Here is a 26785-nt window from a genome sequence, read left to right on the forward strand (position 1 = left end):
TTTTTTTTGGAGGGACGGTTCACGCTGTAAATCAGGTTTCGTGTGAGAACCCAACAGTGGTGTCCCTGGTGTGAAGAAGGGCTGTTGTAGCACTATTTTTCAGTGTACACGAGTCAAAAATGTGTTATAATTTTCTTTTACTACAAACAGGCAAAAGCTGATAGTTCCCACAATATCAAATCCGTTTAAAACCTCACTGTATTCTAGATTGTAAGGATTTACATTGGACAACAGAAAAAAGGAGATGGTGGGAGTGAATCGTTTGTTTAATTCGCATTTCTTTCTTCATGGAGACCAAACCAAACCAAGTTACAGGGCAGATCTGTGGAGAGGCGACAGAATACCTGTTTTTCTACGTATTTTTGAGCTATAAAACCACCTGCAACTGCATAAATGTAATGCAGAAATGTTTAATGTCACATGGCACAACATTTCAATTTCATTTCTACTTATCCATAGAAAGAAGCAAGTGACGGACCCTCAGCCAAAAAGTTACACAGGGCACCTTTAAACCTTTAAAAAGATTATTAGAAATGATTTAGTTTTGAATTGTTAATTACCATAGCAACAGTGCTGAGTTTTCATTACTCTGAGGCCCCGTTTACACGTATACGGGTATTTTTAAAAACTGAGACATTTCCCTTCGTTTGTATCCATCTTTTACACGCAAACTGCAAATTTGCCTCTGAAAACGAATCTTTCTAAAAAAACTTCGGCTAGAGTGGAGATTCTGGAAAGCTATGGTTTGACATTGGCTTGTAAAGTGAGAGTTTTAAGAGCTGACGCGCCAATGATGATGATCGTGGAAGCATTCAGAGCAGCAGTCGCATTTCTTCTGGTGCAAACACTTTTCATGTGTTTGCATTTGCACACACGGCTGATGTTTCTTATCCATGACCAGAGACGAATGAGGCTCAGAGCTCAGTCACTTCTTTAACAGATCTGTGGAGAGGCGAGCCCGCTCAGTAATGCACGTTTTTCAAGGTATTTTTGAGTAATATTTACAACTGTAATGAAATAAATGCTACAGGTTTGAATCTAATCCAGGTTCCGCCCAGATGCTTGGTGTAGTTTTGACAGCGCTCGATTGTCTATTTATGCGAGCTGATGTAAACGAAAACTTTTTTGAATTGTGCACGATGTTATTTTGGAAAACGGAGGGAGGGAAATATTCGTTTCTCAACATACCCAGTGTGGGAAATATTATGTGTTGGTCATGCTAATTCACCCAATATTATGGACTTTGGAATGACAACAGGGTGGAAAAAAACGTATGACTATCTATAGGTCTATATAACATGTTTTTTCTGTACTTGCAGTGCCATAAAAAACATGTTTTTCTGGACTTTGAGTGCCACGAAGCAGAAAAACTGACATATGTGGACCCCGTGGCATGTTCCCACCCATGATAAGATGTACTGGGTCAGCAGTATTGTTCATTTTCTTGCTGTATATGCTAAATCAACAAGTTAATGTTTTGTCAAGATGTAGTATAAAGCTACCCCTGATTTTGAGTTGGTCAGAGACGTCGTTCCGGGGTGACAGTTGTACTTGGTAATCAACTTGAATCCCTCTCAATGGAAAATGACGAAATAAAGTGGCCTGTTCTCTCGGATTCTCCATCTCTCGTGCTTCTTTTTAGGACACGCATTGAACCTTCCGAAAAAACCCACACCAGCTATGTGTAAACGCAGCCTGAAAACCATGGTAAGGATTTGTATGAGACAACAGCAGAAAGGAGATGGTAGAAAGTGGGTTAGCTGAAGATTTGGGAGTGACTCATTTGTTTCATTTTAAATTTTCTATTGTGCAATCTCTGGGAGGCCCTAATTGAAAACTTTCTTACGGTGAGCAGTAAAATCCTAGCCTGATTCATCAGTCGGTTTCACTTTGTAGAAACGTCTGACCTCGTAGCATTAGGATTCGTTCGCTCGACGGTAGGGGGGTACTTTTTTAATTTAACCAATCGCTGCTATTTGGTTGTGACGTATGTAATGCTCCGCTTTTCTGTCGGTGGGTATATCAAATATTTGTTTTTTTTTAGATGTCATTGCTTCGTCTAGAATGTTTCACAGTATGGCATTAAACCTTTTTATCTTTATAGAGACTAAACCAGACCAAGTTACAGCTCAGATCTGCGGAGAGAGAGAGGTGACCCCGCTCACATAGTGCACCTTTAAACACTAAAATTAACACTGTTGTCATAGCGATTAACAACTTAAAACAAAATCACTCACTTTTGAAGCTTCAAAATACCGAATAATGATGAAATAATAATGAATAATAATGAATAATGAATACTGCGACTCTTCTGCTACGTTAAAGCACTGGATAAAGATGCACTGTGTTACTTCTAAGGTGAACGGTCCGGCATGTCGTTTATTGGCCAACGGGGATAACTGGTATATTAAGCTTTTCCCAAATCCCGTAGGAAGAAGGGCAATAACATCTTTCCCCTTGATAAAATCCACCAAACATTCTCTTTATTCCAGCTTTAAATCTTCGATCTCAGGAATCGTTGCCAACACAGAATATATGGCTTTTCGCTGATTGGCTGGTGCCCGAACTCTCACTTCCGGGGTTTTTGCGAACCGTCTAGTGTATTCTGATTCCTGACCTAGTCGCTGGAGAGAAATTAAACTGAGTGGAGACACTAGGTGGCACCAGCCTGGATAGTAAAATCCTAAACCATGATACAAAAACAATACACCTCAGCTTCACAAACCTGATTCGATGCGCGTGCCATGAACAAAATACAAGCTGATTGTGTTGTAATAGTGAAAAGGGAAGAGATTTAGCATTAAGAGCAAAGGCAAAGGTGGTGTTAAAAGGGTAAATATGTTATGTGTTAGTAATTAAAACCTTATAGAAGTAAAATACTCCTTCTTTAGCATGTGTATACACTATTTCCTGGTACCTCTCTGTATAAATTGTCTTGTGAGCTGCAGTTTGGATCAGCTACACAGAGATACTAAATTGCATTGAGAGCTTTCGCCACGCCCACTTTAAGTCCTCTAATTGATCCGGAGAACATGTCTTTAGTGGAGCATAAGACTTTCTTTAGCCGCCGCCCCACTGCTGAGTCTGTTTACGAGCCACACGCGAGATGTTTAAGGCCAATCCGATTTAACTGTGGGGAAAGACTTACCAGCGACTTAATATTTAATTAGGAAATGTCAAAACACATGCACGGCTAAATAACACTCTCTCAGAGCACAGGCACGAGAAGTCAATTTATGCAAACAAGCAGAGGGGAAACAGATGGAGAAACAGGTATACGAACAGGGAGATGTGAGGCTTTTAAATGTTGTTTATCCTCGGTATTATTCAATTGTGCAACTTTTCTGATGGAGGGTCTGTCAAACGCTTTTCTCCATGGAGATGTTGTTGCTTTGTCTGGAATTTTTCATAGTAAAGTATTGAACCTTTCAAACCAGACCCAACCAGACAAAGTTACAGGTGAGATATGTGGAGAGGCAGTCAGAATGCAGGTTTTTCTAGGTATTTTTTAGCTGTAAAACCACCTGTAACTGAATAAAAAATACATCATATACATCAATATATCAAACTTTTGGTTTCATAGTCCATGCTATGTTTTTCTGTACAGCCTCTTTATTCACATTCAAGCCAGAGTGGCCCCAAACAACAAATTATATACATTACATGCCTAGTGTAGTCCTAGTTTAGTCCTGGCCTAGTCCGGTCTTACTCCTGGTGTAGTCCTGGTTTAGTCCTGTTGTGGTGCTGGTTTAGTCCTTATTTGTCATGGTGTAGTCCTGGTTTAGACCCAGTTTAATCCCATTCCTAATGTTGCATGTACACAAGTACAGGAGTATAAATCATACCAGCCAAAAAATGTGTAATAAAGAAGAAAAAAAAAACATATAAGTCGCACTTTTTGGGGGAAATTTATTTTATAAAATCAGAGACCATTTCATCTTGAAAGGCAACTTATAGTAATAACAATAGAAGAGAGAACAACAGACTGTTAACGTCACATATGAACAGTTCTTCAGATAAACTATAACATAAACAACATAACAGAACAAGTTTAACAAACTCTCCATCTCACTCCAAATCACTAAATCCATTGAATTCTGTGTCACTTCTGAGCAACTCCACGACCTCTGGAGGTAAACAGAGCGACACTTCCTCTTCTGCGTCGCTGTCGTCAGACTCAGCACCAGTTCCAGTTAGAATTATTCAGGCCTTTTTGAATCCCGACAGGATGGTTTTGTTGTCACTGAAGTTCAGGCTTTGTCCATCCATCCAATGACTTCTAGAAAAGTTGCATGGTGCATCCTCCTAGTTACCGTGAAGCTGTGTTCTCCATCTCCACCCTTCGCCAGTCCCTCACATCTTTCTCGCTCACTCCAAACTTTCTTTCTGCTGCTCGATTACTGTATTCAGCTGCATATTTCACTACTTGCAGCAGGACAGAGGCTCTTTCTGCAGGAGACATGTGCAGTAGAGTGAAGCGACAGTGGTACAGGAGTAATAGGAGCAGCAGATACTGACACACAAGACTAGAGCCTCTCACACAGTTGTCAGTGTGAACATTTTAATATACAAGTCGAAGGAAACACCCAAACCATGAAAAAAAGTGTGACTTATAGTCTGAAAATATGGTAAATTACATGCATAGTGTAGTTTTGGTTTAGCCCTGGTTTAGTCCTGGTATAGTCCTTATTTTGTCATGCTGTAGTCCTGGTTTAGACCCAGTTTAATCCCATTCCTAATGTAGTTTGTACATTCCCCAATTTTCCCAATCACCCTACATAAACCACATCAACATATGCATTACAAGAGAACATCTTTTCCAATCAATATTCCACTCTTTTGGCTTCATATTCCGTGATACGTTTTTCTATACAGCATCTTCATTCGCATTCAAGTCAGAGTGGCCCCCAACAACATATCATATAGATTACATACGCTCGCAGTAGCTGGTCTGAAACACCGCCGGGCCCCTGCTGGTTTTGAATAATAGATGAGAAGCCTACCTGTTTGATACGTGCATAAAACAGCTAATGCTACTCTAAACCAAGCAGGTCTTCAGTCGCCTCCAACGCGGCGAGCCACACGTTCGCGTAAATCACACCTCGGCGTACATTAAAACCACTACAGAAACAAAGTTGGGGGTCAAATCTGCGCCATTGTAGCCACGGCGTCAATGTAAACGTCAAAAAAATGGCGTGCGTTACAAAGCCGACGGTTGTGAGTACATATATATATATATATATATATTTATTTCTTTATTTCTTAACCTGAGATAACAAGCTGCCCACAGGGATCACACGCGAAGAGAGAAACTACGGCGGCTGTGTCAGATTCACACAGAATAAAATCAATATGAAGAGAAGGATCGTATGGTTAAATGGGGTGGCCTTTGTGCGCCGCAGTCTTAAGATGGATTCACTTACTGTTAAAAGAATTGCACCTGTAGTCTTTTCTAATATATTCTGAGCTTCATAATTATTCACCAGGATGAGTTTTTAAGCGTTTTTCACAACTTTCAGAGACCAGAGTGGAGTTTAGGCGTCACAGTAATCCTAAATTGGTTGAATCCCGCTCTCGAAATATAAAAACATTGGTTGAGCGTCCTTGGGCAAGACACTTCACCGCACATTCATACACCAGTGTCTGCGTACATTGGTGTATGAATGCGTGTGTGAATGAGTGAGTGGTTCCTTGATATAAAACGCTTTAATGCCTTGAAGGTGGAAAAAGTGCTGTATAAAAATGTGACCATTAACCATGATGTAAAGACAATATGACAGTTTTGTCCTTGGAAGGGAATGGTGGGATTTATGAGGTAAAAAATACATGATTTGCTTTCACTATGGTTCTATCGCTGCATCATTCAAACCTAGAGATAACTGTGCATTCAATAAAGGTGCATATTTATAACATTATAGTGGAGCTCAACTACCATTTGATGCTATTGATTTACCTAGAATGTTCCTCATTAAGGCATTAAATGTAAATTTAATCAATTATAGGTGTATTTATCAGTGGTGGCCTAAAAAAATATCTGTATCACAGACTGATGTTAGTTATATTATTATTATATAATTCCAAATGGTCTGTCCGCTTCCTTTCAGAGCTTTTCCGATGATTGTGCTGCTTCCACATACGTATTTTCATATTAAAGCATTTGACCAATCACATTTTAGCCATCATTTGTTGCCAGGCAGAGTCAAAGAAGTCTGCCTGAAGCCTTCACAATCCATTCTGCAGGCCCTCAAACACAAAATAAATGTTGAAACTGTTCAACCAATTCAACCAATCAGATTTTGAGTTGGTATCACCAGGGTCTTCTCGCAGGCGTACGGCAACGTCACCGGATTCAGACCCGTTGATTGGACAGTCAGAGAGCGAACCGGCCAAAACAGCAAACTGCATCTGTAGCGGCTACGCAAATCTAAATAATTATTACTATGTATTACTATTATTTGTGGCTACAGGAGTGATCTATCTGCGATGTAACCGCTCTTTATACTGTATTCCTGTATAATAAGATGCTTTTATAACCATACATTAGTTACTGAGGAGTGGATTGTTTCACACTGAAGGCCTAGGTGTGAAATGCACCATACCATGAACACATGTATTCTTACTGTCAGTGGGGTCTCCGCTTCACAGATCTGACCAGTAACGGCTTAGTGGATCAATAAACTCTCTCTGGAAACAAGCAGGGCACGGACCCTAGTTACACAGCGCACCTTTAATACTGTATGGATGCAACCAAATCACCCCGAAATGACAACAACGGCTTTTGTTTGGGTCGTTTTTTCCTCAAATATGAAATTCTGTCAATCAGAATAATAATAATAAAAAGTTAAAGGAGTCAAGTCAGGGCAGAGACACAGATAATGCCCCAGTCGTTGCATTGTTTATGAATACAGTTCATGTGGGAGTCCATTTGAGGTTTAACAATGTTATTAAGAGGCCAATAATGAGAAGAAATGGAGTTTAAAAACAGCCCTGAGCTCCGAACGCCGGCGCTGAAATATGTATTCAAATGCATAGAAAACAACAGAGGAGCCGTCATTAGCATACTGATTCAAATGTAATAAAACAGACTGCACTTTTTTCTTTATAATTCATTACCAAATCACATTACCTCTGATTGTTTCATTGTCTTATAACCCACTCTGGAAATTAATTTAAATCAACCTCAGTAAGTTGAAGAATTGCTATCAGGTAACTTGGGTAATTTGTAAGCACAATTAAGCTAATCTCCGGACAGGCTCGCGCTGGTGGTGAATGTTAATGTAGTTTTATCTGCTCACCTCTGTTTAGTATTCAAGGATACAGTTACAAAGGAATTCTCTGTCAAAAGCTGCGCCGATAATTTCCTCTGCTTTGAAAAGAACAAGGACGCACAGAGAGAGAGACACGGAGCAGATCGCTGATTTCAACACTTTCGCAAACACACACGCGCATTAGTCAGACCCGACCAAAGGAAGTCTGGACCGGGGACAAGGTCGAGGCGAGAGAGAGAGGTGACTTCAGTTTAAGAAGTGCGGGGAAAGCTGTCTGCATCCAGTAGTCCGCGTGAGATACGCGATTTAAACGGGGTAAATTACGCAAAATTGACTCTTGTGAGGTTTAAAACATGTTGTAATGTTGTTGCCTCATCAAAAATCGACCTGGAGTTGTGTTTTGTTTCATTCACACATGTCTGAGTTACCGTTTATTATTAGTTTGTCTACATCTCCAAAGGTCAAAATGCTCTGTTGCACCTTGATGTCATGAAGTGGTAGTTTCCAAGTTAACAGCTACCTTTTACCTTTTAAGGCCTGTTTACACGGGTCAAAATGACAAAATATTTATCGGAAGTGCCTTTAATTTAGACCAAACATGTCAAACTAAGGCCTGGGGTCCAAATTTGGCCCGCGATGTAATTATATTTGGCCCGTGAGATCACATCAAATCTGTATTAGAGCTGCCCGCCGGCTACAGACAGACTATAGGGACATTACTTATTTAAAATGTTGTTATTATTTTATATTATGCTTGTCCAATGTATAAGCAAAACTATTATTAAACATTTATTTTACTAAGAAAAGGTTTAACATCACATATATCCAAAGAAGAGAAAGCATGCAGATGTTGTCTGGGCCATGACTTAGTCCCAGTTTTTAATTTTGGGCCTCTGTGAATTTGAGTTTGACAGCCCTGGTTTAGACGGTGACAGCGTTTTGGGGGCTTAAAAACGCAAAAATCTGTAACCACCCTCCAGAGTGGAAAAGTTGAACACGCTCTGCCGTTGCGTTTTCGTCTACACTGCCCAAGATGCAAAACTCTGGTCAGATCTGCTCACGTCGCGCACGCGTTTACGTCACATACATACAGAACACAGAAAAGTGGAGTGCATACCCAATCGAATTCCACTCACTTTTACATCACCATATGCGCACATATTTCCTCCTGAAAAGGCTCATATAAATGCGGAAAAAAAAGTGAAGATGCGACGCCACTTTTGTGTCTTCTGTTCTGACCGTCATCATATAAACGTAGCCTTAAATAATGAAAAACAGTAATTGAATCGGCAATAAAAGGGTCCATAAGTCGCCTATTTGGACATTAAATGTAGCCCATTTCATTTTCTTTTCAACATTCATTTGAAGCAGCACTATTGGAACAAAATAGTCAATAAAATAATTACAAAAAAGATTAGAAATTATACAAAACATGTCTTAACATTTCGAACGAGATAGACTGTCATCATATAAACGTAGCCTTAATTCAGTAGAGATTCGGAATTCAGAGCTGAAATTATCCTGATGATTCTAGTGAAGGTGTATGCAGTTAAAAAAAACGCAGTGGAGCACTTACTGTATTACCACAATATGGAACAGAGTGTTTTCTGTTTGAGAGAAGAAGAACTCAGCCTAAATATGTTGAATCTGCGTAAAACATGTGTAAATGAAACAAAACACAACAACAGAGGTATATTTGTGATGAGGAAACAACATTATAACATACATCAGAAACCAGCGTGATATGGGCCCTTTAAAAAGTCTTTTTACTTAATTAAAAACATGAAAATCAGTTCATTTCTAGTTCATTTTAAACAGTTTGCAGTGCTCCAAAGTTGTTTGTTCCTCACTTATCTTATGCATTCAAAGCATCCTAATTATTCACTGTGCTTGACTTTTTGAGCACCTTTCACAACTTTCAAAGATCAGAGTGTGTTTTGTCGTCACAGAAATCCAGCAACAACTTGCATTCTAGCTCGCACTTCTTGATTATCGGACAGTAAAACACTTTATAATCAGATGCAGACAGCGCACAGTCGGTTTTTGCTGCTTACATCTATCTGCACTGGGACAAGACAAATTCTCCAGATTCTCAGTGTTTCAGAAAACTCCCCCTGTTGAGAAACTGTTCCAGACTAATTCATTTAAAGTGAATTTCAGCGCTCCGTCCTTGGCCTTTCATTTGTACTCGTCAAGGCCCTTCTGCAGTAGTACAGGGAATCTAATGGGTTTTGCTAAATCAGAGTACATACTTGATTTTCACTTAAAAGTCAAAATATACTTCTACTTAGACTAAACGAAGGAAGGGTGCAGTGAGGAGGTTGAAGGACAAAGTAAATAGCGGAAAAAATCGGTATTGTCAAAAGGATATACACAAAAATGAGACATATCAAGTCATATCTGAAGGAGCGGTGCAAGGAAATCATTTCATTTTGTCAACATTAAGCTTTTGTCCCTTGTAGACTTGAGGCCGAATTATAGCACGCTGCTGCCGTCGCCTTGTCACCGTCGTTTTTGATTTATGCATCTGCGACGAGGTCCATGCGCCGTAAAGTAATTCATCGCCACAACGCTAGGAGACTATGATTTAAAAATGGTTTTCGTGTTTACAAAATGAAGCGCGAACGGGGAGTACCGGAAATTTATGTAGAGAGGTGGCAAAGACATCAGCTGGTTTCATTTTGTGGAAACCGTCTGACCTCGCAGCATTAGGATGCGTTCGCTCGACAGTAGGCGGGTACTTTTTTTATTTAATCAATCGCTGCTATTTGGTTATGGCGTATGTAATGCTCAGTGGTGTCCAACAAAGCAGAGAGTGAACATGTCAACAATCATTGTCGTGTCTATGAGGTGAACTTGTGAATTAAAGGTGCAATAAAAAGTCCAAATGAGGATAGCGTATGCAGTCTGCTATCGCACCTCGGGTTGGTTCAGTTCTTCGCTGATTGGCCGGTGCGTGGTCTACAACTTCCGAGGTTCTTGCAAACCATCTAGTGTATTCAGATTTCTGACCTAGTCACTGGAGAGAAATTAAATTGAGTGGAGGCACTAGGTGACACCAGCCTGGCTAGCAGAGAGGACCAATCACAGCCCTTATTGTCTGCGTCGCTTTCTCTTTCTGTCTGCAGCAGTTCGTAGTTAAAAAAATTCAGATGCAGACAGTTTGACGCACAATCATAAACGGGGCTTTGGTCACACTGGGACCCATAACCCAAATTTTCACTCAAGTAAGAGCACTGATACTTCAATAAAAATATGACTCTAGAAGGAGTAAAAGTATAGTGTTTGAAAATTACTCTGAAAACTACAATTTCTCTATGAAGTTACTGAAGTAAATATAACTGAGTACTGCCCACCTCTAGTTAGGTAAAAGTGAAGTTAAATGTTTACAATAACTTCTCGGATATGCTTATTTCCATGGAGATATTATTGCTTTACCTACAATGTTCTAGCCACTGTTCTCTCCAGCGACTAGGTCAGGAGTCAGAATACACTAGACGGTTTGCAAGAACCCCAAAAGTTGTAGACCGCGCACTGGCCAATCACCGGAGAGCTGTGACGTCATGATGTCAAACTCAAGCGCCTGTCTGGGTCCCTTTTGTGGTACAACACAACAGTAAACAAAGCGGTCGAGATGGATGTAGATGAAGACAGACATTCTGTGTTGGCAACGATTCCTGAGATCGAGGATTTAAAGCCGAAACAAAGAGAATGTTTGGTGAATTATATCAAGGGGAAAGATGTTATTGCCCTTCGTCCTACAGGATTTCATGACAAAATAGCAGCGACTGGTTAAATAAAAAAAGTACCCGCCTACCGTCGAGCGAACGAATCCTAATGCTCCGAGATCAGACGGTTTCCACGAAGTGAAACCGGTTGATGAATCAGGTTAGCAATGTTCCACAGCATAGCATTAAACTCATTTATCTGGCATTTATTCCACTGCAGGTGTTGAGTTTAAAGATTCTTAATGTGAATGTTCACTGTGTTACCAGATCTGACCTGACATAAAAGACAAGTTCAGTGCCGATTTGCGTCAAAGCGTTTCAGTCAAAGCAATAAGATAGCTTTTCGCCGTGTTTATAAGAACGCAATTTGAGCAGAATATTATAGCTAATTTCCCAGAATGCAACATGAGCGTCCATCCTCGCCTGACTCTGTTCAATGGTAAATCAGCGTGTTCTCCTTTCAGCAGACGAGCGCGCTTTTATTCAGACGAAGGTAAATATAAACATTAATTACAGGGTGAGGCGCTGCACCTGGGTGACACTTGTGTACAGGGCCCGTTTCGCTGATGGGGCGCTCTCTGTTTCTGCTTCTGCTACGGTAAAACACGGTGCATTTTGTACGCACCTGCAGCCATCGGGCAAACTGCTGTGTAATGCTCCGTAGACTTTCACTGGGCCTTGTGAATCTAAATACAGACGCTTTTCTGCTTGCTTAGTTAAAGGTTCACTGTGTATCCGTGACCTGTTTGTTTCCATGGAGATGTTATTGCTTTACCTGAAATGTTCCACAGTAGGACACATATCTGTTGGTGGTGCCCCTGCCTATAGTATATTTTTAAATCTACCTGTAATCGTAATAATTGCAGAATAGGTAAATTGAAGAAAGGTCCAGGCAAAGCAATAACATCGCCATGGAGACAAGCAAATGGCAGATGTCCTACCACAAAAGTTACACCAGGGGTCTCCAACCTTTTTCCTCTGGTGAGCTACCTTTACAAAAAGAAAATGCCAAAGAGCTACTCATTTTAGCGTTAGGGCAACCGGATTATCAAAATTCTAAACTGGGAAACACCCGGATTAAGATGGTTGGTATAAATAAAATTGTGAAAAGTTAGTGTATAACATAAATTTGAGCCCTCATTTACACTGAAACAAATCTGAGTATCACTGTATCGATTTGCGTCCACACACGTCTTTTCTGTGTCCGCAATCCTTCCTTACCCACACAGCTTTGAGCATATTTGTTTACGTTTTACAGAAACTAATCTTAAAACCACATGGTTCATTTGCATAAACAGCGCTCAAAACACCTCACCATTGTCAGCTTCTGTCGGACTAAAGGACACGACTCAGTGGAATATATGTGTTTTTTTTTTCTGTGACAGAGGGGTGTTCTGCTGATGGTGAGTCTGTTCTGTGCTTCTATCGTGTTGGAGATGGTTCATGTTAAACTTTTCAGAGATTATACGTCTGCAGGTCGTACACACAGACCGTACATATGAATGGACATATATTCTAGCCTCTTAGCGTTTTGGCGGTGAATTACTTCACGGCGCATAGACCTACCTCAGTGTATCAATGTTTTCAGGTGTCCACACAGTGCCGGATCAGAAACGTACTCAGATGAATTCGCGGGAGCTGGCGGCACCAGATCGTTCCATCTCTGGAGCTGTTTACTATTGGATTAGTGTGAATGAACACTACATCCACAACAAAACGATTCGAATACGTACTTATGTGGGTGGGGCCTGAGGGACTTCTGACACTTCACTTTTTAACTTTATTATTTTCTGTATTTTGGCTAAACAAATGATAATTTATGCTCCTCTTTACTTTTGGCGAGGATCTGATTAGTCAAAAATTGTGATAGTCCTGGTTTAGACTTGACGTAGTCCTGGTTTAGTCTTAATTTAGTCTTGGTTTAGTCTTAATTTAGTCTTGGTTTAGTCTGGTTTAGATTTTTAGTCTTAGTCTTTAGTCTGGTTTAGTCTTAATTTAGTCCTGGTTTAGACCTGATGTAGTCCTGGTTTAGTCTTAATTTAGTCCTGGTTTAGTCTTAATTTAGTCTTGGTTTAGTCTTAATTTAGTCCTGGTTTAGACCTGATGTAGTCCTGGTTTAGTCTTAATTTAGTCCTGGTTTAGACTTGATGTAGTCCTGGTTTAGTCTTAATTTAGTCCTGGTTTAGACTTGATGTAGTCTTGGTTTAGTCCTAATTTAGTCCTGGTTTAGTCCTAATTTAGTCCTGGTTTAGTCTTAATTTAGTCCTGGTTTAGTCTTAATTTAGTCTTGGTTTAGTCTTAATTTAGTCCTGGTTTAGACCTGATGTTAGTCCTGTTTAGTTTTTAGTCCTGGTTTAGTCTTTTAGTCTATTTAGTCTTGGTTTAGTCTTAATTTAGTCCTGGTTTAGTCCTAATTTAGTCCTGGTTTAGTCTTAGTTTAGTCCTGGTTTAGTCTTAATTTAGTCCTGGTTTAGTCTTAATTTAGTCCTGGTTTAGTCTTAATTTAGTCCTGGTTTAGTCTTAATTTAGTCTTGGTTTAGTCTTAATTTAGTCCTGGTTTAAGTCCTGGTTAAATTTAGTCCTGGGTTTAGTCTTAATTGTTTAGTCTTAATTTAGTCTTAATTTAGTCCTGGTTTAGACCTGATGTAGTCCTGGTTTAGTCTTAATTTGGCCCTGGTTTAGATGAAATTGGTCAAAAATAGGGACATTTTTTGTATAAAACTGGGACAAATCACTAGTTTTTTAATAAATCTGCTGGGACAGGGGACACAGGGTCAAAACTGGGACTGTCACGGGTAAATAGGAACGTCTGGTCTCCCTATTTAGCGGTCACAAGAGAGCATAGGAAAGCCTTAGATGGGGAGAACAGCTAGATATACAGGTGGGAGACCCCTGAGTTACACATTGCACCTTTAAATATCCAAAATAAAAATGTTAGAATTTTGATTATGATTCTGACACCCTTCCTACTATTTACTGGTATTACCGCTTCTTCTTTTACTACTTCTTCTATTATTTATACTATATTTTTACTAGTCTGACAAATGTGACAACTTCAATATTTCTTCTCTTTCATTTTCTTCTCGCAAACCCTCAAAGTATGAATCCTTTTTTCAACCTTAATTAAAAGAGGAACAATCGGCTATGAGTCATTGCCAGATGCATAAAATGGAAGAAAAACACATCGATAACACCAAATAATAATTACAGACTTATTAAAATGAGAATAGTAACTCATAAAGACAACGATACGAAATAAAAACTTTATTAGAAATGATGCAGGTGTAGTAACTTAACTAATATGTTAAAGCAACAGTGTGTAACTTTCTAGAGATGATACCGTATATCACATATGAAAAGACTTACAGTGTTTTTCGGACTATAAGGTGCACTTCAAATTCTGTAATTTTCTCAAAAATCGACAGTGCGCTGTGGGGAAGCTGGCCCAAGTGGTCAAAATGAGAGTCCAGTGCAAAGTTGTCCTTCACCAAACCAAATTCTTTATTGGATCCTTCCAAGTCGTGGGCAAAATTATATACATATTTACAAAAAGAACTGTGCTTAACTAAACAAAAGCAACAGAAAATAACGCAACAAAAGAAAATACCCACAGGCACCTGGCTGCACTGATGGTGACCTCCCTACTGATTAAACTGCCTCTACCTATATACCCCCCAGAGAGGAAGTCCCTCCCCCTGGGTTCACACCAACTTACGGGGAAAACTGTAGCAATTTCCGTTCCTTACTGGTGTGCTGCCTTAAATTATTTTCTGAAGCCTAATCCCCCTTTTAAACTGAACAGTGCTCCAACTTAACTAGATACACTGAAACCAAAATTCTAATAACCCATTTGATAAAACAAAAAGAACCATTTCCGAGGCTTCCCTCCACATGGTCTGGGCCAACACCTCCCCCTGAGCCTATAAATATGGCTGCCAAAGGACACGCCCCCTCTTTTGTTCCCAGACCATGTGGAGTCACAGGTAAAGGTGGTAAGTTTAAACAAAAATGAAGGGATATAACCAAATAAAATGAATTTAAAGTAACTGTGTGAATGTGATCAATTAAACAAAGACTAAATAAAACAAACCCGGGATAGTTATTATTTAGCTGTTTAGTTGATATAGATAGATGTAACTGAACTAAGGTGAAAAATGGGGACAAAGGCCCTCTTTGTCACATGCGCCTTATGTATTAATTCTGGTTGTGTTTACTGACCTCGAACCGATTTTATGCAGTACGTGGTGCTCAAAAATCTGTCAAAATGTTTTAGTACGACTTTGAGAAGCTACGAAGCCACACCCCTCGATGGATTGTAGGAGCATTATGGCTACTGTAGTCAGGAGCCTCACGGAGCCATGTGGTTTTAAGTGTCTTTTCTGTAAAACATAAACAAATGTGCACAAAGCTGAATTAACACATTATTACTCAATGTACATTTGAGACCTCCTTATAGGAAATAAAACAAACTTTAATGATCCACCCACATTCGCATTCATAATAAACATTCACCAAGACAGGGAGGCAACGCCGGGTGAATTACACCACGATCTGCCAATGGATCATGGACGCCTGGGCTAAGGGATCAGTCTCAAGTGTCGTCCATTTGTTTCACTAAATGCGCCTTATAATCATGTGCGCCTTATGTATGAAAATAGACGAGAGAATTCAACATTATTGATATTGTGCCTTATTAATCCGGTGCGCCTTATAGTCTGAAAAATACGGTACTTAAGAACATCTTCCATGGAGATGTGTTGTATGCCATATTGTGGAATGGTATACAACACATGGAAACAAGTAGGAAGAGACCCTCCTTGAGTCAGGTTTATGGAGATGCAAGCCCGTGCACAGTAAAGCTGCACGTTTGTCAGTGAACAACCAAAATGAACCAAACATGCTTCTATTGCTCTCCTTAAAAGTTACATACTCTGACTTTAGTAAACTATTTATTAACTATTCGTCCATTATGAGTTAAGTCTTTTTCCTTATGTACTTTTAAAAATAAAAAAAATATAAAAATTGTAATCTTACTAAAATGCTTAGAAGTAAAATAGGGATGTGTATTGCCTTGAGTCTGATGATACGATACATATCATGATATCTATGCCATGATGCAATATATCAGGATATATCCCGATACTAAAACAGCAGACGATATAGTCCAATTCACCAATAATTACTTCCAATAATATTATTATCAACTAAACCTTCACCAGAACCACAAATTGTATGGAATATAAATTATTGCCTTTTAAAAATCACGAGAACAGTGAATGCAACTAATGGATTTTAGTGAAAAATATTGTTTAAAAAATGGATTCAGATGCATTTTGAATTGATTCGAGAATTGTGCAATGAAGTATCATGATATATCACTAAATCAATGTTTTCTTACACCCCTAAAATAAAATAAATAAAATTAAAAGGCCTATATTACACAATTTTTCTGATGTTCTGATGTTGTTTATTCATCACAAACAAACCTAGAGTTGTGTTTTGTTTCATTCACACACACAAGCCCTGCATATTTAGGCTCAGTTCTTCTCTCAGTAAACGAAAAACACTCTGTTCCACTTTGTGATGTCATGTGGTAACGCACTAAATGCTCCACTGTGTTTTTAAACTCCATACTCCTTCACTACAATCATTTGGATAATTTCCGCCCTGGAATTTCCGGTCTCTACTGAACTAAAGGTAAAAGGTAGCTGTGAAAACTACCACTTCATGACGTCACAAGGTGGAACTGAGCATTTTGAGCTTTGGAGATGCAGACAGACTAATAACAAAGTGTTACTCAAACATGTGTGAATGAAACAAAACACAACTTTGGGCATATTTTTGATGACGCAACAGCAACATAACATGACTTAAACCTCACAGTGTAATACAGGACCTTTAATATAACATCATAATAACTACATACACCTCCACAATGCATTTTGCTGCGGTGATGTCCAATCCCAGCTGTTATATACCTGCACACATAAGTCAGCATCTTTCTCCATTTCAATAAAGCCAGTATATTTGACACGTCCCCTTTCACAGCCTGTACTCCTGAATGCAAACACACGAGATAAAGCTCCAGCGCTGCAGAGTTTTGTTGACGGTAAATGGAATATTGTGTCGTAAAACGGGAGCAGGGCTGTATAACTTACATGCTTCGTGAATTTGTAATCCTCGCCGCGTACGGGAAGGCATCGGGGACGAAAAGCACACGACACGGAGATGATCAAATGCGCTTCACTAAACAAAATGTTGCTTTAAAGTTGTGCGGCTGAGAACAGAAGAATAATAATAAGGGGACAGGCTCGGCGCAGCATGTCCCAGTTTAGAGCAGAGTGTCGGAGCTCCTGTGTGTGACTTTCATGTGAGAGGGGAGCGACGGAGAGCACAATTACCTCTGTGACACATGTAGAAGAAGAAATGGTGTCTTAGTTAAAGGTGTACTCATGGGTCATTATTAATAACTGGATAGGGTGTTGCTGCTTGTAGATGCCTCCAGTTGACGTAGTTGCCACTCACTGGTACTTCAGCGGAAAAAAATTCCCTGGGCTGAGACTGGATTTTTCTCCCAGAGCGCAATTTAATCATAAACTGCTCGTGTTCGGCTGACAGGGCACCTATAACTTTCAAAAATGTCGGATTTTGTTGCGATTTTTACCTATTTTTAGATCATAACATTTTTCTCACCTCAAAATCCTTTTTTTTTTTTTTTTTTTTTTTTTTTTTTAATTGAACATTTTTATCATTAACAAACAGAGTGCACTGTATTGAATAGTACCATTATAGACATGACACTAAGGTGGACACATCTGAATGTCAACCCCCACCTACTAATAATATAAAATTGATAGTAGTAGATAAATTAATTAAATACATAATGTAAATGAATACAAAGAAGAATAAGAAAAAAAAAACTAATTAAAAAATAAATAAAAAAGTAAGAAGCAGAGATGCAAAAGGAGGAAAGGAGCCCATAAAGGTGAAAAGCTTACGTGGAATACTCACCTCAAAATCCTTCAGTTGTCTTAAAAACACTAGCGCTGTCTCCGCTCTAGCTCCTCTCTGATTGGTCAAAGCGATCACGTCATACACAAGAAAAAAAAAGAGCACTACTGCACATGCTCAATCGGCCCAGAGCCACCGGAAGTACCTCGCCGGGCTAAAGACTAATCTGGAGTTTGGAGCTTGGCCCATTGACTTGAATGGACGACCATTTTGAGACCCTGGGGTTTGTGGGGTTCACCTGCCTGTATCCGTGGAGATTATTCATTTGGCTGGAATGTTTCATAGTACGGCAGTGAAATTATCTGTCTTACATTAATTTTATTGCAAATGTGTTTTTTTTTAACTGCACAAAAAAGAAACACATAAAAAAAACATGTGTTGTTACTGTGAGTGGGGTCGCCTCTCCACAAATCTGACCTGTAATCTGGCCCGGTCATGCCTCCTGCTTGTCTCCACGGAGATAAATAAGTTTAATACTGTGGTACATTCCAGCCAATGCCAACAAGAGGTGGTCATGATAAAAAGAAAAGTAACACACACACACACACACACACATATAATTTTATTTAATTTATTTATTCTGTTAGTTTCTGTTAGTTTTTTTTTTTAAGTAAAATGTTTTACATTGCTATGTAAAGCACTTTGGAAACTGTCTTTTTTATAAAGTGCTACACAAATAAAGTTGGATTGGATTGAACTGGAAAATACTTCTCATTAACAGCTGTTCTCGTTCTTGTACAGTTTGGAATGTTATCTGTTCAAGATGAATGATGTGCTCTAAATATGTTCTTAACATAAACTCTTGATTGTCCTGTGTGCAGGGAACCCGAGCCTGGTGAGCAGCGTGGTGGTGACGGTTCAGGTTCTGGACGTGAACGACAACCCTCCAGAGGTGCCCTCAGACGAAGAGGTCATCGTGTGTGAGAGCTCCAGACCCGGACAGGTCAGGAGGAAACTACAACACACTCTCTCATCATCTTTTTCTCTTTTTCTCTCTTTTTTCTTTCTTTCTTCTTTCTTCTTCTTTCTTTTCGCTTTTTCTCTCTTGTTCCTTTTCAACGCCTCTCTCTCACTTTTACCTCTCTCTCTCTCCCAAACAGAGGTACAGGATGTTGTTGTTTTGTTTTGCCTGGAATGTTTCTCAAAATGGCATAACACTTAGCAATTGCCATGGCAACTCCATTAACCAATTTATTTATTATTATTATTATTCATTTATTTATTTATTTTTCCAGTAAAACATGCTTTTTTTCTATTACTAGCTCAGCGACAACTTAAAGATGCATTGCGTAACTTTTCTGATGGAGGGTATATCATTTTTTTTTTTTTTTTTTTTAGAGATGTTATTGCTTCATCTAGAATGTTTCACAGTATGGTATTAAACCTTTTTATTTTTATAGAGACTAAACCAGGCCAAGTTACAGCTCAGATCTGCGGAAAGGCGACCCCACTCACTGTCAGAATGTCTGTTTTTCAAGATGTAATTGAATAATAAATATAAGGTAGAGCTGTTTAATCTCACACTGTGGAACATTCCAGGCAAAGCTATGACATGTCCAGAGAAACAAGCAGGTGACAGACCTCCCACCCAAAAGTTACATAGTGCACCTTTAAACACTAAAATTAGGACTGTTGCCATAGCAATTAACAACTTAAAACAAAATCTTCTCGCTTTTGAATGGAGATAAAAAAATCTTCAAAATACTGCACCACATGAATAATGAATACTGTATAATACCACTAGTATACATTAACAACAGCAAACTGCGACTCTTCTACTACGTTAAAGCCCTGGATAAAGGCGCACTGTGGAACTTCTAAGATAAGGTGAAAGGTCCGGTATGTCGTTTATTGGCCAACGGGGATAACTGGTATATTAAGCTTTTCCCAAATTCCTTAGGAAGAAGGGCAATCTTTCTCCTTGATAAAATTCACCAAACATTCTCTTCATTCTGGCTTTAAATCCTCGATCTCGGGAATCGTTGCCAATACTGCTCTTCGCTGATTGGCTGGTGCCAGAACTCACACTTCTGGGGTTTTTGCGAATCATCTAGTGTATTCTGATTCCTGACCTAGTCACTGGAGAGTAATGAAATCGAGCGGAAGCACTAGGTGGCACCAGCCTGGCTAAGAGTGTGTATGAAGTAGGGATGGGCATTCGATGAAATTTTCTTAATCGATCGTCGGAAGAATTAACGATCGATTATCGATTAATCATTAACGTTTTTATATTAAAATGATCATCATTATTATTACTATCTGCACTACTAATCTGCATAAATAAATTCAACTTTACGACATATAAACTGTAACGACTCTAGAGCCACATCAATCGGTTTGAGATTATAATGTTTAATGTTTAATTCAGTTTTGCGCAACTCTCACAGAAACGAAACTTAAAACCGCATCGCTAATTTGCATAAACTCAGCGAAAATAAAACTGCAGCTCTTGTGTCGCTGATGCGGTTCAATTTCTGTCAGATTAAAAGACATGATTCAGTGGAATACAGGTTAGTGTGACCATATTTGCGTTTGTCAAAACCAGGACACCATACGGGGAGTGGGGACTCGTCATCGACATTGCGCGACTCTCACCTGGTAAAGCTTTTTCCCACTGGACACCGAAACATATGTTCCTGCTTTGTTCACTGTGCACATGGACTCACACTTGTCCCGAACGCAACGGAAAGCATGGAATTTCTTGTAGAAGTCATCGTTAAATACACATTTGTGCTTCGGTACGTTGCAGACTCACCGAATGTTTGTGTCTCGCTCCTTCTGAGTGCAGACAGCTACATGTACAGACCCCTGTTTGGTCACGCTACGCACAGCAACCTACATTCGGTTTGTCGATTAAAATTAACGTAATCGACGAAATTCTTAATGATCAATTATCGATTAATCGATTAATCATGCCCATCCCTAGTATGAAGCGCAAAATAACTGTTCAAAACACAATCAAACTAGAATCTTCCTCGGCGCATCAACCCGGTCTCTCTTCGTGATCTTTTGCGCATGTCTCCTGCAGAAAGAGCCTCTGTCCTGTCTGGGATCATGGCAGTGTCTCGTAGGATTTCAGTAGATTTCAGGTTCTCCCGGGGGTTAGTTGTGTTGATCAGGTATGAGTGGATGTCCGTTTACTAAAGTTTGAGATGTTTCTTCTCGTTATTTACGCACTCACCTGCATTTAACACATACAGGTAAGACGTATCACACTCACTAATGTTAATTTAGCATCATAACTTATTTTATCACACGGCAATATACTGTTTTAGTGCTCTGACAATATCACTAGCAAACACTATAACTTCATGTTAACCCGAGATCTATGTGTTAACTGCATAGACAGCGGCGTTTTCTACACTCAGGCTGCACGTATCTAGCCAGGCTGGTGCCACCTAGTGCCTCCGCTCAGTTTCATTTCTCTCCAGCGACTAGGTCAGGAATCGGAATACACTAGACGGTTCGCAAACACCTCGGAAGTGCAAGTTCAGGCACCAGCCAATCAGAGAAGAGCCATACATTCAGTGTTGTCAACGATTCTCGAGATCGAGGATTTAAAGCCGGAACAAAGAGAATGTTTGGTGAATTTCATCAAGGGGAAAACGTTATTGTCCTTCGTCCTACGGGATTTGGGAAAAGCTTAATACAACAGTTAGCTCCCTTAGTGGCGCATCACATACGTCACGACCAAGTAACAGCGATTGGTTAAATGATAAAAAGTACCTGCCGACTGTCGAGTGAACGAATTCTAACACTGCGAAGTCTGAGGTTTCTACGAAGTGAAACCAACTGATGAATCAGGCTGTGTCGCCAAACCACAGACCGTATGTATGAATGGACAATGTGCCAAACAAATAATCCGTCCTTATATTCACCGCATCGTTGTATAAGACGCAGGGTTCAAAGTGTGAGAAAAAAGTAGCGGTTTAAAGTCCGGAAATCACGGTAGTTACACAGCGCAGCTTTAAAACTTTGACCCTAAAAACAGTGAAAAGTCACTCCAACATGAGTGAACCGGGCCGAGGTCACTGTAGAGTCATTTGGCCGCGGCTCTGCTCCATCATTTTTCATTCAGAGGGAGTATGTTAGCACTAAACCATGACAGGCCCCAATCGAAGCTCATCCCGCTCCCCTCGCCGTCCTCTCTCCGTCCTCTCGCCATTCATTTAAATTAAGCAGCTTTTTGGAGATACGCCGCAATCAGCACCACGGAAATGACTGAACGCTGCAGTGTCCACGGGCGACTGGCTAAAGACACAACTAAATACATTTTAATAGTTGGACTCGCAAGAAAAGTTTCAATTAAAAGTTTGAATTGGTGAGAATTTGCTGATTTGATCATTTCGGATGGAGACCAATTTGAGTTTCAGCTTTGTGTTTTTTTCAGGACTTTACCCCATTCAGAAGATATAATAATTTGGCTTACGTTGTTAATCGCTATGGCAACAGTCCTAATTTCTCGTCATTCTGAAACCCACTGGTGAAACTCTATAGGAAATTCACAGTTAAAAAAAAAAAAAAAAAAACATCTAACACCCCATTCAAAAGTGAAAATAATTTGAGTTGCATTGTTAATCGCTATGGCAATGGTCCTAATTTCTCATCATTCTGAAACCCATTGATAAAATTCTATGAGAATTTCACAGGTTTTTTTTGAAAGAAATGTTTATAATGTACAAATGCTGAAACTTTTTGAACTTTATTTGCAAGGGAATGACTCCACAAATTTGCTATTTTAAAGATGGCCTGTTATGCAATTATCTGTTTTCTTTTCTTTGTATGATGTTTTAATGTTCCCCTCATCAAAAACACACCAGAAGAGGTTTTAGATGTCATCCACGCCAGGCATGTTTGAGTAATTTAGCGATCTCTCCTGGGCCCTATTCAAACCCTTCTTACTAGGGATGTAATAGTACACAAAAATCACAGCTCAGTACGTACCTCGGCTTTGAGGTCAAGGTTTAGTTCATTTTCGGTACAGTTGAGAACAAAATGTAAAATAATTAGCTTGTTGTTTATTTGTGTTTTTATGAAACCAATAATTTCTTTTAACATTATACAAACAGGAAAATTAAATAAATGCAAAGTGTGAAGCGAACCGAGGGGGACAACCGTAGTTTTTTTGAGGATCCATGTGGTTCGGAGGGACGTAGTCAAGGCGGGGGGCAATTGTTGTCAAGGAGGCCGCCCTAACTATAAAGCGCTGCTGGAAACACTGCCACCCCAATCACAGACGAGTTCACTTGTAAAAATGAAAGAGCTGAGCCTTCCGTGTAGCTGCACGTGTAGTGGCGTAATGTTAACACACACAAATTGAGCAAATTCACTCATGCACAGCGCTGCACCGAACCGAACGTCATACATGTACTGTTACACCCCTACTTCTTATGGTTAGTTTAACGATTCTGTCCAAGGCTCTGCCCACAAGCCTACGTCACCCATGCCTCCACACGATTATTCTTCATAAAAATATAAAACATGATACAAAACTGTACACAGCAACTTCACAAACCTGATGCAATGTGCAGTAGTTTCATTAACAGGTTGCATGCTGATTGTGTTGTGATAGCGCTCTGAAGGGGGAGGTACTTAGATAGTAGTGGGGGGGGGTCAAAGGCTATGTTCAGAATGCAGGGCTTAATGCTCAATTCAGATTTTTTCGTGAAAAACTATTCGTTTTTGAGGTCTTTCAAATTTTCAATAAAATGTAACTTGTATGTGACCTTCAGTGTGAACTTTAAACACCGACATGCGCATTGAAGGACACGGCGATGTCACATTAAGTAAGCGTGCTCAGTGTTTACGGAAGTTGCCTAAATGCTGGGCTTGTCTCCAAAATACGGTCCAGTTCTTCGTAAAATGGACAGGTTAAACGTCCATGACCGCTTCGTTTGAGTTTTTAGCCTCCTTGCATTTGACTCGCAGGCTCTTTATTTTTCATTGACATGCCATGCTCGGACATTTCTTTGGCAATCATTTCAAAAAACGCCCGGTTCCGATAAGACCCCTCCAAATACTGCGATCCCCCCAAATATTAATGAACTCGCTAACCTCGCTTTCCCTCCATTGACAAGACTCCAAGCCTGACGTGTAGGTGGGATGAATGTGACCTGACCGTTCAGACTGAAGTCACATGTCAAAAAATCGAATATGTCTCAGTTTTAGGACCAGATATCCAAGTGGCCTGGGTCGCATTTGAAAAAATCTGATCTGTGTCGTTCAGACTGTCATTAAAATATCAGATACAGGTCGCATAGGGGTGAAAAAATCGGATTTGGGTCACTTCAGGCTAGCCTTAGAGCATCAAAAACAAAAGTGAAACTCGTTAAACATGTCAATACATTGTTTCTGGTGATTATACCATTTTTGAATACCCCATAGAAGTAAAATACAACCTCTTAATGTTATTATTACTGACAACACCACATTTTTGAGCTGAATAATGGCACCACTTTTTGAAGCTGTCATGAAAACATAATTTCACTTTTGTTTGTTTATCCTTTATAAGAGCTTTGTGCCAGTTTTTGTTACATTTGGATAACCCCAGTAATGACAGAGACATGAACCATAAACCAGGTCAACAAATCTGCAAATTAACATTTAAAACAACAAATTCCACCGTAGCATTTTGACCCGTCCTCCAGCTCCATTTAAACTATAGACACTTTAAATTTATTATGATAAAATAAATGTCGATATGTGGGAGCCGCAACAAAGCACTGTAGACGAAAAATGAAAGAGAGAAGGTGTTAAGAGATTAAAATCAAGGTATTAAAATATGCATAACTCTTCAAATAAATTATACAGGTAAAACTGTCTGATTTTGGATGAGATTTTTGGATTACGGAAATGTGGTGTTAAAACGGCGAGATGTGTTTGGAATATTAAAACGAGTCATATTAAAATTCGGAGAGGGTTTTAGAAGTGCAATCACGGACAGGGCGCTGATAGGGAATACTAAAGGGCTGTAGACTCTGGGATTTGGGAGACGTGTTGACAAAATGATCAGCCATCTGTCCCACTGCAAAAAGGTCTTAACATGCACCACATTATAATCCGGCAGCATGGTTCTCCTGACCAAGATCCTGGCTCAGATCTGAAGAAGGGTTTTAAACTGGCATTACGGCATGAGCTGTTTCTCTACGATTATGAAAAATGTGGTTTAAAGGTCCTATATTACGCAAAATTCAGATTTAAATCATGCTATAATGATGTTACGTCTTCAAAAACAGACCTGGAGTTGTGTTTTGTTTCATTCACACATTCTAAGAAACACATTTTTATTAGTATGTTTACATCTCTGAAGCTCAGAATACTGTATTTTTCGGACTATTAAGGCGCACCGGATTATAAGGCGCAATATCAGTAATGTTAAATTCTCTCATCTGTTTTCATACATAAAGTGCACTGGATTATAAGGAGCATTAAGTGAAACAAATGGACGACACTTGAGACTGATCCTTTAGCCCAGACATCCACGATCAATTGGCGGATCTTGGTGTAATTCGCCCAGCGTTGCCTCCCTGTCTTAGCCTGATTCATCAGCCGGTTTTACTTCGTTTCACTTCGTGGAAACCGTCTGACCTCGCAGTGTTAGAATTCGTTCGCTCCATGGTAGGCGGGTACTTTTTATCATTTAACCAATCGCTGCTATTTGATTGTGATGTATGTAATGCGCTGCTAACGGAGCTAACTGGTATATTAAGCTTTTCCCAAATCCCGTAGGAAAAAGGGCGATAACGTCTTTCCCCTTGATAAAATTCACCAAATATTTTCTTTATTCCGGCTTTAAATCCTGGATCTCAGGAATCGTTGACAACACAGAACATATGGCTCTTGCACTTGCGGGGTTCTTGCAAACCGTCTATTGTATTTTGATTCCTGACCTAGTCGCTGGAGAGAAATGAAATTGAGCAGAGGCACTAGGTGGTGCCAGCCTGGCTATCCCTGTCTTGGTGAATGTGTATTATGAATGTGTATTATATGTGAATCTAGGCGGATAATTTCAGTTCTTTTTTTTTTTTTTCTACGAAGATGACTCAAATATACGTTGAGTAATAATGTGTTTAATTCAGCTTTGCGCACATTTGTTTACATTTTACAGAAACAAAACTTAAAACCACATGGCTAATTTGCATAAACTGTAAGCGCGGATAAAAACAGCTCGCTCCTTGTGCCCTGATGCGGTCAGTTTCTGCCAGATTAAGGACCGTAAACTGGGCTTTACTCCACGAAACTCCTGACTACAGTAGCTGTAATGCTCCAGTAATCCATCGAGCGGTGCAGCTTCGTAGTTTACCAAAGTCGTACTAAAACATTCTGACAGACTTTTGAGCACCATGTACCACATAAAATCGGTTTGAGGTCAGTAAACACAACCAGAATGAATACATAAGGCGTACCGGATTATAAGGTGCACTGTTGATTTTTGAGAAAATGAAAGGATTTTAAGTGCACCTTATAGTCCAAAAAATACAGTACTCTGTTTCACCTTGTGATGTTGTGAAGCGGTAGTTTTCAAGTTAGCAGTTACAGTTCACCTTTAGTTCAGTAGAGATTGGCGATTCCAGGTCTGAAATTATCCAGATGATTATAGTGAGGAGAATGGAGTTGAAAAACAACAAAAATATGCAGGATTTGTGTGTTAAACATGTGTGAATGAAACAAAACAAAACTCCAGTATAATTGTGATGATTAAACAACATTTAAACATGCACAGAAAATACTAATTGGGCCCTTTAACATTAGAAATACAAATGAATTTACATTTTATTA

The 26785-nt window shown here is 39.5% G+C and overlaps 1 protein-coding gene across 1 annotated transcript in view; it reads left to right on the forward strand.

Annotated features, from left to right (window-relative positions):
• LOC110156593 (cadherin-18) overlaps positions 1–26785 on the forward strand; it is a 354498-nt gene that overhangs the window by 228168 nt on the left and 99545 nt on the right. Inside the window, exon 8 of the mRNA XM_020920794.2 lies at positions 18829–18950. Within this exon, the coding sequence (XP_020776453.1) occupies positions 18829–18950 (122 nt within the window). The remainder of the gene's footprint in view (positions 1–18828; positions 18951–26785) is intronic.

Source organism: Boleophthalmus pectinirostris, unplaced genomic scaffold (genome assembly GCF_026225935.1).
Source record: "Boleophthalmus pectinirostris isolate CB_2022bp ecotype Guang Dong unplaced genomic scaffold, ASM2622593v1 HiC_scaffold_15, whole genome shotgun sequence".
NCBI lineage: Eukaryota > Metazoa > Chordata > Actinopteri > Gobiiformes > Gobiidae > Boleophthalmus > Boleophthalmus pectinirostris.